At 43.9% G+C, this 17403-nt stretch overlaps 1 protein-coding gene across 4 annotated transcripts in view; it reads right to left on the bottom strand.

The window, feature by feature from the left end:
- PCSK6 (proprotein convertase subtilisin/kexin type 6) overlaps positions 1-17403 on the bottom strand; it is a 188424-nt gene that overhangs the window by 23018 nt on the left and 148003 nt on the right. For 2 of the 4 annotated variants that reach the window (XM_047766897.1, XM_047766896.1), the window contains exons 14-15: positions 1221-1400; positions 1051-1089 (exon numbers count right to left, since the gene is read on the bottom strand). In XM_047766897.1, coding sequence (XP_047622853.1) covers positions 1051-1089; positions 1221-1400 — 219 coding nt within the window. The remainder of the gene's footprint in view (positions 1-1050; positions 1090-1220; positions 1401-17403) is intronic. The other 2 variants (XM_047766900.1, XM_047766898.1) reach the window with 1 other exon arrangement.

Below are 17403 nucleotides of genomic sequence, written 5' to 3'. Positions count from 1 at the left end.
CCACTGCGCCACGACGGGAACTCCAGGCACACATCTTAATCCCAGAGAGACCCCCTCAAACCACCTAGGATGAGCTCAGGAAGGACTGAGTGGCTTGGGCTGCAGAACAGTCTTACGGCGAGATTCCAGGATAGGATAAGGTTAGAGTAAGTTGCAGATTTTAAGGAAAAAAGATCAGTCCTTTATTAATAATTACTGAATCTTGCCACAGTTTATAAATCACAGGGGGAAACAGAGCAGATTAGTCCATACATAATTCAATGCTCCATTTTAAAGGGATGGTAGAAAAAATTTAAAATTGAATCGGCCGCAATTTATGCTTGATATGTATTGGTGGATTTCTCCATTTTGTTACTTTTTTTTTTTCCCCCAGAAGCTATTAGATAACTCAAAGCATCAATATTCTTAGATCTCGCCCATCATTTATCAAGTAGCTGTAATATTTAGCTAAGGAAAATATGCCCAACCAGAAAGGCTCTGTTTTTACAAATCACTAGGATGGTGCAGAGAGAAAGGACCAGCTTCTCACCTAGCGTGCTGATCAAGGCGGCGCCCAAGGTCTTAAGCCCTTTCCCCACTGCTCTGGCTCTCAGCATGGAGAGCTGGAGGCCCAGAGCCAGGGGCCACCTGGCAGTGGGGCTGCTGGAGAAATAGGATTTGCAACAGGCATTTTTACCTCCTGTGAGATGCTTGAGCTGCACCGTGTAGCATCAGTGTCCACTGACGTCAGGTTTTGAGACCCTGTCGTGGGTCGTTCTCTCAGCCCTCTGGCTGGTCAAGATCACCACTGCCAGCAACTCCTGACTAGGCTCGTTCAAGCCAACCATCCTGGGTCCTTCCCATATTCTGGCTACAAGGACTGAAAGTGGATGGACTTCGGAGAAAGTCAGGAGGCAGAGATGTGAGATAGGGGCCCCTGAGGAAAAGGGGATACCCCTGAAGGAGTCTCATTAGCCAGAGGGCAAGTCCCCATTCTGGTTGGGCATAGGGAACCTTTATTTCCCCGGCCTGGAAGGTTGGAGAGTACTTACTGGTTTGAAGCATACTTACTGGTCTGTAAAATATTAGGAGAGCCATGGGAGGAAGGAGCTGTGAGTGCAAATTACCATCATTAAAAGAGGAAGACCTACAACCCTAACCCCCACCTTCCACCGGGAACAGCCCACATTTTAAGAGCTACACTGGATAACCGAGGTCTCCTCCAGCCTCAGGTCCCTTACCTGTGTAGTCCTCTTCGTCCTCAGGAATGTCAGGCTGGGACAGTGACAGGGCAGCCTTGGGTGGTTCCAGCTCCGAGGATGAGAGTTCCAGCATCCTGGAGCGTGACTGATGGGAGCTGAAGGTGTTGTAGGGGTGCTCGGCTGTGCCATACAGGATAAGGCTCCATTCTTTCAATTTCCCTGGAAGGCACCAGACTCAGAGTCACCCAATGGTCTAGAGCCTCCCTTGGAAGTCACTGATGTGTTCTGGCCAGAAGCCTCCGTCACCATGGAAGTGCCAGGTGCTGCCAAGTCAGTCCCCCAAGCCCTCCCCCTACAGCAGAGTTCTGAGCCCACCACCCTCCCTTCCTAGTCACCTAGTCACACCTCCTGCCTGGGCCCCACTCTTTGCCTCCCCGTCTTGCAGCCTCCCTCGACAGGCCCCCACCCCCCCCCGATGGGCAGCAGCCTCCTCCTTGTCTTGGCACAGGGTGGATCTGGAGCTGGGCCTGGCTCTTGACCCCTATACCCCCAAGTGTGCTAACTGGGTTACACCGAGGAGTCCTGCTATTTGATCCCCTACTCTGGGTCACAGGAATGCTGGTGTCTGTCTCTTTCCTTCCCAGCTGGCCCAAGACAGTCAGGCAAGTTTGGTGGATGGTAGTGGTGGTGCAAACCCAACTGTCCACAGAGGCTGGGCACAGGGACAATATCCTTGGGGACAGCGGGATAAATGGTACATATGTGAGGCAGGGTTTAAGGGGAGGAGAGCCGGGCCCCGGAGGAAAGCGGCTCAGGGGAGAGTACCCAGCTATGCAGGTGGTAGGGGGGACCCAACCTCTACCACCTCCACATGAGCGTGTGGCCCATGCTGCTAGGTCTCTTCAGATGGAAACAGGAGGGGCGACACCTGGCCTGCAGTTTCTAGGCAAGATCCCTGACATAATAAAACACATGAGAGGCAGAGTCAGATGTGGCCATGGGCTGGCTTCCCTTTCTCGCCATGGTGAGGCCAGCGTTCAGAGCCGTGTGACCCTGTCAGGGATGTAATGCTATCACTGTCATGAAGGTGAGGGGCTGAGGGCCAGTGTGACCTGCTCCAGCCCCTTAGTGTTGACTGAGAAGCAGATCAGCCCCACACGATTACACAGCTGCAAGCCACTTTGGAGAACTTAGTGACCAAACCGCAGCTGAGGACGTGTGTCTGCCAGCTGCATGCCAGGTGCCGGGGAAAACCTCTGCTCCCTCTTCACTTTCTGTCACTGGGTTTCTTAGCCATCAGAACCCTTTAGGCAAGGATTCTGCTTGGATTCCTTGCTCTTTATTTCTGATTTTAATGTCACTTCTGCTCACTCCTCTCCTCTGAATGGAGGTTTCTGTCTATATGCTCTTTTTGCAATATAGGCAGCTCTACCATATAATTTCAGCTTTTGTTCTAACTCCAGGAGTCTCTTGGGCTCCCTAAGTCCTAGAATGGGGAAGTGGGGTCCTACCTGTGCACACTGCCCTCAGCCTGTGTGTGGGCAATGAGGCAACTCACCAGGCCAACTCCAGCGCTATTTGTTCTACATGGTGTCTGTGATTCTGTCACACAACACGGCACAGAGCAGCACAGTTTCTAACTACTGTCCTAGCCATCAAAGTTCCCAGGTCCCAAAAACCTGCAGTCCCCAAAGCCCCCAAGTCAGGCTCTATATTTGTTTGGGCCCCTCCTGGCCTGGCCAAGATCGAAGGTCCTTTGGCCCCTCCTGAGCTGACCATCTCCTGGGATGCAGTCCTCCAAAGGGCCTGGTTCCTTTAGACACCCCATGGCCATTTCCCTAACACTTTCCAAACGCAGGCCACTCAGCGATGCCAACACAAGAAGTGCTTCACACGGTGCAGGTGCAGGAACCACAGGGCCTGGCTAGGAATCGTCATCCATTCTCAACTCCTGAGGATCAAATCAAAGCTACATTTCAAAACCACAAAGGCTCTGGGCATTTCAGCTGCTGAGTGATGAGCTATGATTAAGCGGGAAGCATAACAACTACACGGCGGGAACAAGGGCTCTGTGAGCTATCATTTGAGTCGAGATTTATTTCAACCCTCTGTAATATCTCCAAAAACACCCACCAAAGCCCTCGTGACTAAAATTAGATTCTTATTTTCGGATAGAGTTTGGCTAGGAGAAACAAGAGGGGCTGTTCCAATTCGGGATCAGCAATTCCAAGAAACCCAGGGAGGAGGGGCTCCCGAGTTCTCATTACAAGGGAAAAAACATGTTTTTTTTGTATTTTTTCCTTTTCGTTTGTGTGTCTACACGAGATGATGAATGTTAACTTTCTGTGGCAGTCATTTCAGGGTATGTCATTATGCTGCACACTGACATTCATCAGTGCAACATGCAATTGTATCTCAATAAAACTGAAAAGGGACAAAAATTCCAAGAAATCAGCAGTAGGAGCTCTGTCTTACAGAAGGGGGCAGGAAAGGAGCCTGGGATTCAGGAATGGAAGAGGCTTCATTTTTACTGTTTTCCCTTGTGGACTGTTTGCTTTTTTTTTTTTTTTTAAATGACATTATGTATTACTTTTCACATATATGAGATTTTGGTATTTTATCTTATTTTATTTCTGTCTTTTTGCCTTTTCTAGGGCCGCTCTGGAGGCATATGGAGGTTCCCAGGCTAGGGGTCTAATTGGAGCTGTAGCCGCTGGCCTACACCACAGCCACAGCAACGTGGGATCTGAGCTGCGTCTGCAACCTACACCATGGCTCACGGCAACACCGGATCCTTAACCCACTGAGCGAGGCCAGGGATCGAATCCCGCATCCTCATGGTTCCTAGTCGGATTCATTAACCACTGAGCCACGATGGGAACTCCTATATGAGATTTTAAAATTTAGCTCGGGAGTTCCTGTTGTGGCACAGTGGTTAACGAATCCGACTAGGAACCATGAGGATGCGGGTTCGGTCCCTGCCCCTGCTCAGTGGGTTAACGATCCGGTGTTGCTGTGAGCCGTGGTGTAGGTTGCAGATGCGGCTCAGATCTCGAGTTGCTGTGGCTCTGGCGTAGGCTGGTGGCTACAGCTCTGATTCGACCCCTAGCCTGGGAACCTCCATATGCCACAGGAGCGGCCCAAAGAAATAGCAAAAAGACAAAAAGAAAAAAAAAATTTAGTTCAATATAATAATCTATAAACAAAGTGGTTCTAAAGTCAAGGAAGAAATATGAAAGGGCTGTGGTACTCAGGGATTTTGATTTACATTTCCAAATAATAAACAAATATGAATGGCTCAAAATCTTAAAGTATAAACGGGAATACAATGGAAGGTCCCCTCTAGCTCCCTTCTCTGGCCACCATCTCTCTCCCTGGACAACTCCTTTGCCTGTTTCTTGTGCACCATTCTGGAGGTATTTTATTCTTATCCAAGCAAATGTGAACACATATTCTGCCCCATCCTCTTTATCAGTACACCTTGTAGCACCTTCTGCACCTTGCTTCTTCCATGAAAATGCGTCCTGGTGATCTTCCCATCACTGCATTAGAGAAGTGTGGAGACACTTACTTGGCAAACCAACCCCCCCGAGAGGCATTTAAGTTGTTTCCTGGAGTTCCCGTTGTGGCTCAGCGGAAACGAATGTGCCTAGCATCCATGAGGATGCAGATTCGATCCCTGGCCTCGCTCAGTGGGTTAAGGATCCAGCATTGCCATGAGCTGTGGTGTAGGTCACAGATGTGGCTCAGATCCCCAATTGCTATGGCTGTGGTGTAGGCCAGAGGCTATAGCTCTGATTCAGCCCCTAGCCTGGGAACCTCCATATGCTACAGGTGAGGCCCTAAAAATAAATAAATAAATAAATAGTTTCCTTAAAATTTTTTTTTTTTTACCCTCACCTGTCCAGGGTTCCTAGGCCAGGGATTAAACCTGCATCACAGCAGCAACCTGAGCCATTGCAGGGTCAATACCAGATGCTTAACCCGCTGAGCCACCAGCGACCAAATGTTTGCAATTACAAACAGTGCCTCAACTTTGTCACATGATGAGGGACTTGTTGAGGGTGTCAGAGCAAGGACCCTGGGTCTGCATGGTCTAGGCTTCAATCCTGGCTCTGCCACCTACTAGCCCTGTGGCCTTGAGCAAATTACCTAATCTCTCTGCTCAGTTTCCTCATCTGTAAAGTGGGGATAATAATAATAACGATAATAACATCTACCTCATAGAGTTGCTTGGGCGATTAAATAAGTTTATTGATGGTTAGACGTTTAGAACAGTGACTGTCTTGTAGGAGCTGTTACAGTGTTGGTTAAACAAAATCTAAGGTGCATATCATTTATATGTGCATAAGTATATCTGTAGTCTGCATTCCTAAAAGGAGAATGCTTTGCATATTTCTTGGACGTCTGGAAATGACTTAGTGACTCTTTTTACATGAAGGCTATAACAGTATAACCTTCTCTTTGCAATCATCAAAGGGAATGTGAATTTGTCTTTGTCAATTATCAAGTTGCTCTCCACAGGGTCTGGTCACTTCATGCTCCTACCAGTCACACAGCAACCTGCCTGCTTCCTCATCCTCACGGCCATGGACAGACAATCTGGTAACTCAGAGAAGTTTATTCTGCATTTCTCTTACTGGCATGAGAAGGTGAGCATCTTTCAGATAAGAGCTTGATTCCTTTTTTATAAGATCAAATTGGATTCAACTTGTAAACTCAGAAATTTATCAAAAATATTGGTCAGGCACAAGGGATGAGACTTCAAAGATGCATAAAAGCACAGATGTGCCCCATCTGCACCAAACACAAGTGGACCAAGAAGACATTCTGCTCACACTGGCTTTAAATTTCTGTTACGTCTTTCCATCTGAAAGAGAGATGTGCCAGAGCCTCTGAGGGGCCAGGCGTGGTGTTGGTGAGTTAGGAGCACAAGAAAAAGGAGGTTGGGGGTGGCCTGTGGGAGGCGACCTCCCCTCTGCCAGTAGGTACTGAGTGGAAAACTTGACCTGGGGGTAAGGTTTGGACAATGGTGATTTGGGCGACATTGCCCTCCTTTTTCTGATATTTAAAGGTGAGCATGCTCTTTTCACTTCTACTAAGGGAGCTTCTGCCTTCATTAGACATGAAAATAAGTATTCTAGTATATGGCATAATTTGAAGTGCAATTCTCTTTTTAAGTTATTTTTCCTAATTATAAAAGAGGGGTGATTATTCAATACTGAAACAAATAAGGAAGAAAATAAAAATCACCTCTAACTTGTTTGGTATATTCTCTTTTTGGCTATTTCCTATGCATGGTTATTCTTTATACAGTTGAAATTGCACAGGACACTGATTTCCCCTCCTTCCCTACTTGGCATAATATGTTACTCACACCTAGGAATCATTTCTTCACTTGTCTATTGTCTTCTTCCCTTCATCAGTCCAGAGGTATCACATGGGCAGGAATGCGCCTTTTTTATTTGGCTCACTGGCCTCAGGGTGTGGCAAGTTTCTGATATGCATACCCAATAAATTTTTGCTAAATTAATACATGAATATTGTAGAATATAACTTTTTGTCAGCAAACTATTTCACTGCATGAATATAAGCATGTACTTAACCAATCTATCATAATAGGTTATACTAGGATATATGCTCCAGTTTCCCTTTTATTTTTTAAAGTTTTTTTTCATTTAAAAGATGGAGTATAGTTGCTTTACAATGCTGTGTTAGTTTCAGGTGTACAGAAAAGTGATACATATACATATATCCATTCTTTTTTTTAGATTCTTTCCCCATATAGGTTATTGCAGGATATTGAGTAGAGGTCCCTGTGCTATATAGCAGATCTTTGTTGGTTACCTATTTTATACTCCTTTTCATTTTTGCTTTTATACATGAATTTACAAAGTTCTCTTGTGGCTCAGAGGGTTAAAGATCCAGTGTTGTCACTGCTATGGCTCTGGTTACTGCTGTGGTGCTGCTTTGATCCCTGAGACCCCGGGAACTTCTGCATGCCACGGGTGTGGCCAAAAATAAATAAATTAAAAATATACTAAAAACACATGCATTTGCCAAAAACACCACTTGCTGCATCTGAAGTACTTTCTCCATGGTAGACTCCCCAAAGAGAATCTGACACTGCGAAGGCCCTTGACACAATGATGTCAGAGGGCCAAATAACCTCTCTATGGAGTTTGGCATCTCATGTGGCTCAAGAGCCAGGTGAGACCACAGTGCACCTGGGATACGTGGTGCCCTTGGAAGAATCCCACCTGCTACCCAGTCTGGCCCCCAACCTGCAGTCCCAGCTGGAGAGCGTCAGAAGGATGAGATACCAGTGACTTGGCATCACAGATTGATGCAGAGACACACGGGAACATGCAGCTCTGGGCTCTAGGTTTCAGAGTGATATCCCTTCATGCTAAGTCAACACTTATCCACAGCCCACACTAGGTGGAGTGTTCAACCCACATTAGGACCAGGTCCCTGGCCAGCTCGCACCATGCTCACCATGCCCTGAGCCTTCGGAGCTTTGAGGAGATGAGACACATGGGTGGAAGAAGCAAGGAAGAAGCAGAAGAACAATTCAGGGCTACACCAGACAAGAGGCCCAGTTCACACTCAACAGAGCTGCCACCCAGAGGAGGGAGGACTTTGGAATCTTGGTCTGCTTTGGACCAAGTGTTTTACAAGAGTGTATTGTTTACTAGTCAAGACACTGGCATGCCTATTCAAGGTTAACTCTAGATGTTCAGCAATCCCATTCCCAGGCATATATCCAGACAAAACTCCCATTTGAAAAGATACATACAACCCAATGTTTATAGCAGCACTATTTACAACAGTTAAGACATGGAAGCAACTTAAATGTCCATCAACAGATGAATGGATAAAGAAGATGTGGGACATATTTAAAATAGAATATCACTCAGCCTTAAAAAAGAAGACAAAAATTGGTACCTTGTAACCAACTATACTTTATATAAATTAAAAAAAAATATTTTTTTATTTTTATTTTTTTGTCTTTTTGCTATTTCTTTGGGCTGCTCCCGCGGCATATGGAGGTTCCCAGGCTAGGGACCGAATCGGAGCTACAGCCACCAGCCTACGCCAGAGCCACAGCAACGCTGGATCTGAGCCGTGTCTGCAACCTACACCACAGCTCACAGCAACGCCGGATCGTTAACCCACTGAGCAAGGGCAGGGACCGAACCCGCAACCTCATGGTTCCTAGTCGGATCTGTTAACCACCGTGCCACGATGGGAACTCCTAAAAAATTTTTAAAAAGAATGAAATAATGCCATTTGCAGCAACACATATGGGCCTAGATATTATCATGCTGAGTGAAGTAAGTCCGAAAGAGAAAGACAAATATCATACAATATTACTTATATGTGGAATACAAACTATGACACAAATGATTTTATCTATGAAAGAGGCTCACAGACATAGAGAACAGACTTGTGGTTGTCAGGAGGGAAGGGGGTTGGGAGTTTGGAATTAGCAGAAGTAAACTAGTATACGTAGGATGGATAAACAGCAAGGTTCTACTGTAAAGCACGGGAGCTATCTTCAATACCCTGTGATAAACCACAAAGGAAAAGAATCTGAAAAGGAATATACACATGTACAATTGAGTCACTGTGCTGTACAGTAGAAAATAACACTGTAAATCAACTATATTTAATAATTTTTTTTTAAAAAGGTTACCTCTGCAAAAACCCAACTAGTACCACTCATTCCTTAACTGCCAGGAAGGGTCTTAAAAGATGTCCAAGTCCAAATTCCTTGGCTTTCTCTTCATCAGATTCCTGAGACTGTAAAGGAAAGAATGGCATATCCACCTGCTTAAACCCTGAGTGGCCCTCTGCCTCCAGATGTCAACAGCCCAGGCAGCTATAACTGGGAGAGGCAGAGAATAATCTGGCAATGCCCCCGAGGCTGCCAACAAATGGCTTTATCATGACCACTCATTATCTCCCATGCAGCATTTGCCCTCAACGAGTTGAATTTGTAATGAACAAACAGGATTATACCTATTCAAAGAAAGAATGAGAATTAAGGGAAGGCTAAGGTTAAATTTGCCAACAGGAAAGCACCAACAGTAATGAAGATTTTCTCTTCCCAGGATTTTAAATTAAGCATAAAAAATCTTTGAGAGGGGAATTTACAATGAAAGACAAACAGGTAGAAGTGGCGGGAAGGTTTTGTTAGATTAAGGGCTCTGAGCTAATCCTTTTGAATTCCTGGGTTTTCTTTGGCCCTGAGAGAAGTTATTAACAAGAATTTATTAATTCTCCCCCACTGCTATATTTAAAACACTCAGGGAGAAATTCTTTAGACAAAACACGGTATAGAAAGAGAAGCCTGAAAAATCAAGAAATTATGTTTCACTCTAATGCTCTGGAAGAAGCTTTTTCCTTCTGAGATTCAGTGAACCTGTTCACAGAGTTTATAAAGTTCAACACAGAGATCTGGGTGGAAGGGCTAAAAAAGGCTCACCTCCTTCTCTTTATAAAAATATACAACGATGCTTCAAAAGGGTAACTTTGATGGGATGTGAATTTTGTTTCAATAAAGCCATTATATGAAATATTATACACACACAGAAATATCAACTTTGACTCAAAAAATATAACACATAATTAAAAGTGCACTTTAATTCCACATTACGGCAAGCAAAGTAGGAAGATAAAGAGAATTTAACAAATGGCCTAGGAGTTCCCGTCGTGGCTCAGCGGTTAATGAACCCGACCAGTATCCATGAGGATGCGGGGTTTGATCACTGGCCTCCCTCAGTGGGTTGAGATCCAGCATTGCCCTGAGCTGTGGTGTAGGTCACAGACATGGCTCAGATCTAGCATTGCTGTGGCTGTGGAATGGGCCGGTAGCTACAGCTCAGATTTGACCCCTAGCCTGGGAACCTCCATATGCTGCAAGTGTGGTCCTAAAAAGACAAATAAATAAAAAAATAAAATAAAATAAAATAAAATAAATAAAAGAGGGAGAAATGGACTAAAAAAAATAAGGAACATATACACATGCGTCTCCCCACACCCTCATCTCTCTCTCTCTCTCTCTCTCTCACACACACACACACACACACACACACACACACACACACACACACTCTCTCTCTCTCTCTCTCTCTCTCACTCTCTCTCTGTCTCTGTCTCTCTCTCCCAGAGCCAGATGTAAAACCAGGTAGATGGGAGAACATTCCCTATTATCTCGTAGCCATAAAAATCTTTCAAGATAGTATTTTCAGAAAGAGGATCTCAGTATCCTAAGCGCCAATGTTTACTTGGGTGAAGCGTGGAAACACACACACACACACACACTCTCAGTAAAGAACTGCAGTTTGGCAATGCACAAAGCAGCACTTAATGGTACCTGCAGGGTTGGACAGAGAACACTAAAATACCACCTTTTTAACATTTGTCAGTTTTTACAAAGTACTAAATTATAAAGTTTGAAAAGACAAAGGCTGCTATGAGGGTTATAACACGACAGTCATCCCTCCCGCCATCCCCTCCGCTGCCCCAATCTTGCCCAGACTCAGCCGCGGTGCTGTAGTAAATACGTCTGTCCTAGCTCCTGCATTCTACACTTTGTCCAATGCCTTCCTACACCGGACATGAGAATCCTTTGTACACCATCCTCCAAGTACCCACATCCTCTGCCATGTTCCTAATTCTCTCCCAACACCATTTCTTACTGGGTCGATATTTACTATCTTCTCCCCATCCCACTCCCATTTGATTTTCTGGAAGGTTTCCTTAAGGCTTTCTAATTTTTGCCGCATGTTTATCTTTTCAAGACATTTATCTGGTTCTTCTAATGTTCCTTTTTTACAATGCAGCCTATCCTTTTTTGTCCTTTTAGGGCCACACCCATGGTATATGAAGGTTCCCAGGCTAGGGGTCTAATCAGAGCTGTAGCTGCCGGCCTACACCAGAGCCACAGCAATGCAGGATCCGAGCTGCGTCTGCAACCTACACCACAGCTCATGGCACCGCCAGATCCTTAACCCACTGAGTGAGGCCAGGGATCGAAACCGCAACCTCATGGTTCCTAGTCGGATTCGTTTCTGCTGTGCCTTGAAGGGAACTCCCAGCATCCTGTTCTTATTCGATAGTGAAACACTATCTTCCCTGAGGATGTCTGTGAGATAAAAGAAGTCAGATACTGGTCTCTGCCTCCAGTTCCTAGCACAGGGATCCAAAACCCCTCATAAATTCCTATGTGATAAAGTATTGGGATAACTTTTGCTCTCATGAGGTGACTCTGGTGGGCTCCTGGATAGATCCTGGATGGGGCTGATCACCAGAAAGACCAAGCAATGATTTGGAGGTTGGAATTTTCAGCCCCACTCCCACTTCTCTAGAGAACGGACTTAGTCATTGATCAGGCGTACATGAGGAAGCCTCCATAAAATCCCAAAACAAGGGGTTCAGAGAGCTTCTAGGTGGGTGAAGATCTACCCAGGAGAATGATGCACCCCAACTGCACAAGGACAGAAGCAGCTGTACTTGGGACCCTCTCCGACCCTGCCCCATGTACCTCTCATCTGTCTGCTTATCTGTATCCTTATCACATCCTTTAATAAACTGGTGAGTATAAGTGAGTGTTTCCCTGAGATCGGTGAGTCGCTCTAGCAAACTAACTGAACACAAGGAGGGTTAGATCCTTTAGATCTACAAGGAGTCCATCAAAAACACAAGTGTAACTCAGGCTTACAACTGGCATCCGAAGTGTATATGTGTGTGAGACAGTCTCATGGGCTGAGCCCCTAGCCTGTGGGCCCTGACACTGTCCCCGGGTAGGTGGCAGCGCAGGGATTGAACTAAATCGGAGGACACCCAGGTGGTGGTGCAGAGAACGGCTTGTTGGAGGGAAAACCCCACATATTTGGTTATGAGAAGTGTCAGAATTGAAGCGTGCTTTGAGAACAATGAAGGAGATGCACAGGAAAGAAATAGGAGGGAAGAAGAAGTGGGTTCTTCCCTACCTGGCGTTTCTATTTTATAACACCAATTGTAGGGTTTTTGGAAGGGTGGTTGTTGTTATTGTTTGTTTTTTTTCCTGCCTGAACTGCTTCTTCCTTCCAAGTTTCTTCTCTGCTAGAGTTTGTGTCTGTTTTAATATTGGAGAGTCTTCTCAAACGTGTGGGGGTCCTTTTACATTTAGTAGTAAGGCACTAAAAATCTGATTAGAAGTCCTGCATGCTGGAATGTGAAAATGCCCTTTTTGTTTATTGATTTTGTATTCGGCAAACTTGCTAGCCTGTATGCACTAGAGAAAGTAAATGTTATCAGAGCACACTGCGTAGCTTGGATGTTAATAATGTTTGTTTTCACAGTACCTGTAAGCACGCCCCTGGAGAAACAATGCAGGTAAGAAGAAAATGCATTATTTTTATAATGCTGAAATTTTAAAAAAATGCCACTAACCCAGCATTTTTATAAACAGTGAACAGTAAATTTACTCTTTTCTATAATTCTATAAACAGTAAAAATAACCATTCAAACAAAAACAGGTAGAGTCATGGCACCACTGCAATGATTTCCTCTAAGCAGAGTCAAAATCAATAGGTCAATAAATAAAAATAAACCTGTTTTTAAAAAACAAACCAAAAACCCGTTGAAATAAAGATATTTTGAAATACATGCAAGCACAGCAAATTCATGGCCAGGAGGATAAGAAATGGCAAAGAAAGTTCTTCAGGCAGAAGGACTATGGTAACAGATGATTTTCTACAGGACTGAATAAAGAGTACCAGGAATGGAGATGACGTAGGCAAATACAAAAGAGTAGCTTTTTTCTTCTCTTAATTTCTTTAAAAGACAAAACTGTCTTCAAAGAGAAACTATCTCTGTAAGACGGAGTGTGTAAGTATCTGGAAGTCAAATGCAGGACACACCAGAGCACAAGAGGGAGCAATATGAGCTCCAGGTCAGCTGTGACATGCAGCCCTTACAGCACTGACCCAAACAGGCTAACAAAGCGAACAAGATGGAATATTCAAAAATATCTCATCGAAAGAGACAAGAAAAGAGGAACTGTTCCTATTTATGTTCTCCAGTGAAACTGGCTGAAACATCTCCATTCTCATAATGTGCTGTTGGGATTTGGTATACAGGCTTTATTAAACTGAGGACAGTCTTCCTCTTTGTTTCCTGTCTGGGAGAGCTTGTGGAATATTGACATCAAATTTCTTCCATTTAAATTTCAGTACAATTTGCCAGTGCTTCTTATCGAGCCTTGAGTTTTCTTTTAAATTATAGAATCAATTTCTTTAATCACACAATTTTAATTTTTATTTCTTCCTACGTCAATTTTGCTGTTACATTTTTTTGTTCATTTCTAATATGTCATTTTTTGACCACAAAGTTGTTTATAATATCTTCTTCTGATACTTTTTATGTATATAGGATCTATAATGACCTTCTTCTTTTTCATTCCTGAAGTTATATATTGTTGACCCTGGTACCAACCCCCAGGTAGAATCCACAGCCAGCCCTGCAGCTGTGCTCTGCATCTGAGATTCAACCAACTACAAACTGTACTGGACAGTAGTTCTTATTTATTGAAAAAATAACCCTGTATAAGTGGACCTGTACAGTTCAGGTCTGTGGTGTCCAAGGGTCGACTGGACCTCTAGCCTGGGAACTTCCATATGCTGAAGGTGCAGCCATAAAAAGAAAGAAACAAACAAAAACAGGAAAAATAAAAGAAAATAAAAATTAATTTTTTTCTACTTGGAGTTTATGCTGTTGGTCTTTTTCTACCATCTTAAGTTGGATGCTCAGCGCATTAATCATTAGTCTTGCCTCTTTTCTAACACACACAGTGAGGGCAATATATTTCTCTCTCGCTATTACTTTGCCTGTATTCCACTTGAGTGGATAAGCAGTATTTTTATTATCATCCAGTTCCAAAGATTTCTTCCTTTCTTATGTCTTTTCAGGGTTGCAACCATGGCATATGGAAGTTCCCAGGCTAGGGGTCAAATCTGAGCTGCAGCTGCCAGCCTATTCCACAGCCATAGCCATGTGGGGATCCAAGCCACAACTCACAGCAACACCAGATCCTTAACCCACTGAGCAAGGCCAGGGATCAAAACCGCATCCTCATGGATACTACTCAGATTCATTACCACTGAGCCACGATGGGAACTCCCAAAGATTTCTTATTTTACTCTATTTTTGGCTGCACCTACTGCATACAAAAGTTCCCCTGGGCCAGGGATTGAATTCTAGCTGTAGCTGCAATCTACGCCACAGCTGCAGCACTGCCAGATCCTTAACCCACTGAATGATGCCAGGGATCAAACCTTCATCCTCACAGACACTATGCAGCATTCTTAACCCACTAAGCCATAACAAGAATACCTAGTTTTCTCATAGTTTAGATGTTATTCTTACATACAGTTATAGCAGTCAGTCCCAGCAGGAAGTAAGCTGCATAATTAAACCAGGATAATCCAACGAGGCTTTACTAAAGGGACAATTTACAGAGGTGCGAGCAGAGCAAAACAGCCAAGAGGGATGGTGGAGTTCCCTGGGGCTGGTAACAGAAGTGGTGTTAAGCCCACAGGGGTAATATATTCCACAGGCGAGGCGCAGGTGGGGCTGTGACCCTGAGAGATGCCGAAGGGATAAATAATTCATACAGGAACATCTCCCTTCTCCCTCCATGCTCCTGCTAGAGTTTCCCCTTGGCTGAACTCAAGCAGAAGCTGTAGGCAGAGTCTGTGGATAGGCCAGCCTTGAGGCAGAGTTGGGTAGAGAAAGGTGAAGAGGGGAGGCACGTAAATGAAATACTCCTGGCACAACACCAAACATATATATATATATATATTTTTTTTTTTTTTTAAAAACCTAATACAATATTGTTTTATACATGAAGCAGTTTGTCTGTTTACCTTGACTGAAACTATTGCCCGGCTGCAATTATTTTTAACAACTCGTTTAATAGTTGTCTAGCTATTCCTTGTTTGTTGTTGTTGTTGTTTTTTTTTTTCCTTTTTTCTTTTTAGGGCTGCACCCGTGGCATATGGAAGTTCCCAGGCTAGGAATCAAATCAGAGCTACAGCTGCCAACCTATGCCACAGCCACAGCCACATGAGACCCGAGCCATGTCTTTGACCTACACCACAACTCACGGCAACGCCGGATCCTTAACCCACTGAGCGAGGCCAGGGATCAAACCCGCAATCTCATGGTGCCTAGTCAGATTCGTGTCCGCTGTGCCCCCCATAGTCCTTGCTTTCTTCTTAGTTTTTCTGCTGTCAGACATGGAAGTCCAGAACATCTCTTAACAGTTTGATTTGTCTTTGTTTTGGGGTAATTTGTTAGCAATTTAGGAAAAATATTTACCTTATACTTAAAAAATATCAAACAGATTATCAAGAAAGTCAGATCATAAACACACTGGACATAAAAAATAATTATGAAAACCCTGGAGAAGAAATTTAAAAATATCTTAAAATATATATGTCAAATAATAGACTAAAAAAATATTTATAGGAGCTATGACACTGAAAGGGTTATTATATCTCTATTTTACAGGGAGTACCTATTAGCTTGATAACAACAGCAGTGAATACTCTCTGGACAAAAAGAGAAAGGGCAATTAAACACACACAACTGTGTATACAAACATCTGGAAAAGTATTCACCCTAATTAGTAATTATCGCAACTAAGGAAAGCCATAATTTATCTTTTCTAGAACTACCAAATGAGAGTGCCTACTTGTGCCTGATGAGGTTGTAAGTTGTATCAACTATTTTGAAAAGCAAATTGCTAATATGTATCAAGAGTAGGTATATTTGTAGTTTCCACCTCTTATTTGTCCTAGTAATTTTACTTCTGGTGAATGATCCCAAGGAAATAATTTTAAATTTAGGAGAAAGCTTTTGTGCTATTTATAATAGCAAAAAAACCAGAAAACAGTCTACATGTCCAATGATAGAGGATTGCTTCAATAAATTATGGTATTTCTACTTGGTGAAGTATTATAAAAATACATAACATGCTTGATATGCGAGTAACAAAAAGAAATACAAGGTTATATATGCAACATGGTTAGAACTCTGTAAAATCTCAAGGAAAAAAAAAACACCACAAAGTAGAAATGTAGACATATTGTCGAACATGATGTGTTTCTGAAAATAATAAAGTCTAATCTTCAAACACTAAATGCACTTGTGTATTCTGGGATGGGGGATCTGATTGCCAGAAGGCTGACCAGTATGGGAAGCATGAATGTCAAGTGCACCTTGCTACCTGAATGCAACAGTGGAAAACCTGAGGGAGGGGTTCCACTTCCCTTATCATTTTCATCAACAATTTTATTTGCAAAAATGAAACCTCAAAGAAAAATCTCATCTCTTTGTTACACCCATGAGCAGGAAACACAGGATAACGAAGGGCATGACTCATGTACACACACCTGGAACAAGTGGGGTATTGATAGGGATGGAGTAGGCACAGATGGTTATAGAAGTCCCAATAAAGGATCATAGATAGAGAACGAATGTTGGGAGATCACTGTAAGTTAATAACTGCTCAAGAAAGTCATCAGAATCATGGCAGGCTTTCTTTTCTTTTTTCTCTCTCTTTTTATTTTAGGGCTGCACCTGTGGCATAGGGAAGTTCCCAGGCTAGGGGTCTAATCAGAGCTACACCTGCTGGCCTACACCAGAGCCATAGCCATTCGGGATTCGAGCCACGTCTGCAACCTACGCCACAGCTCACAGCAACGCCAGATCCTTAACCCACTGAGCAAGGCCAGGAATCGAACCTGCAACCTCATGCATCCTAGTCGGGTTCGTTAACCACTGAGCCAAGAAGGGAACTCCTGGGGCAGGCTTGCTTGACTGGCGGAGGCTTGAGATGGGATGGGAGGCTTGAGATGGGGTAGGAGATGGGATGAGGTCTGCATTTCAATTCAGACCGAGGGCAGAAGTTTGAGGACCTCCCTTCTGATTTGAATACACACTTTACTGGATACTAAGGAGGAGCTACTGTTCAAAGAAAAAGGAAGAGGCGGTCTTTTCTGACCCCCACTCCCCTTGGATGATTAAACTGTAGCCCACTGGATCTGGGGGCAGAGTCTCCTTGCCTGCCTGATTGCATCTCTCACTAGCGTCCTATCTTAATAAATCTATTTCTTGCCTATCACCTCGTCTCTTGTTGAATTCCTTTTGCGTGGAGGCATAAAAAACC

Source organism: Phacochoerus africanus, chromosome 2 (genome assembly GCF_016906955.1).
Source record: "Phacochoerus africanus isolate WHEZ1 chromosome 2, ROS_Pafr_v1, whole genome shotgun sequence".
Classification (NCBI taxonomy): Eukaryota; Metazoa; Chordata; class Mammalia; order Artiodactyla; family Suidae; genus Phacochoerus; species Phacochoerus africanus.
Note: the sequence above shows the minus strand (reverse complement) of the source record. Positions and strands in the feature narration are given on the sequence as shown.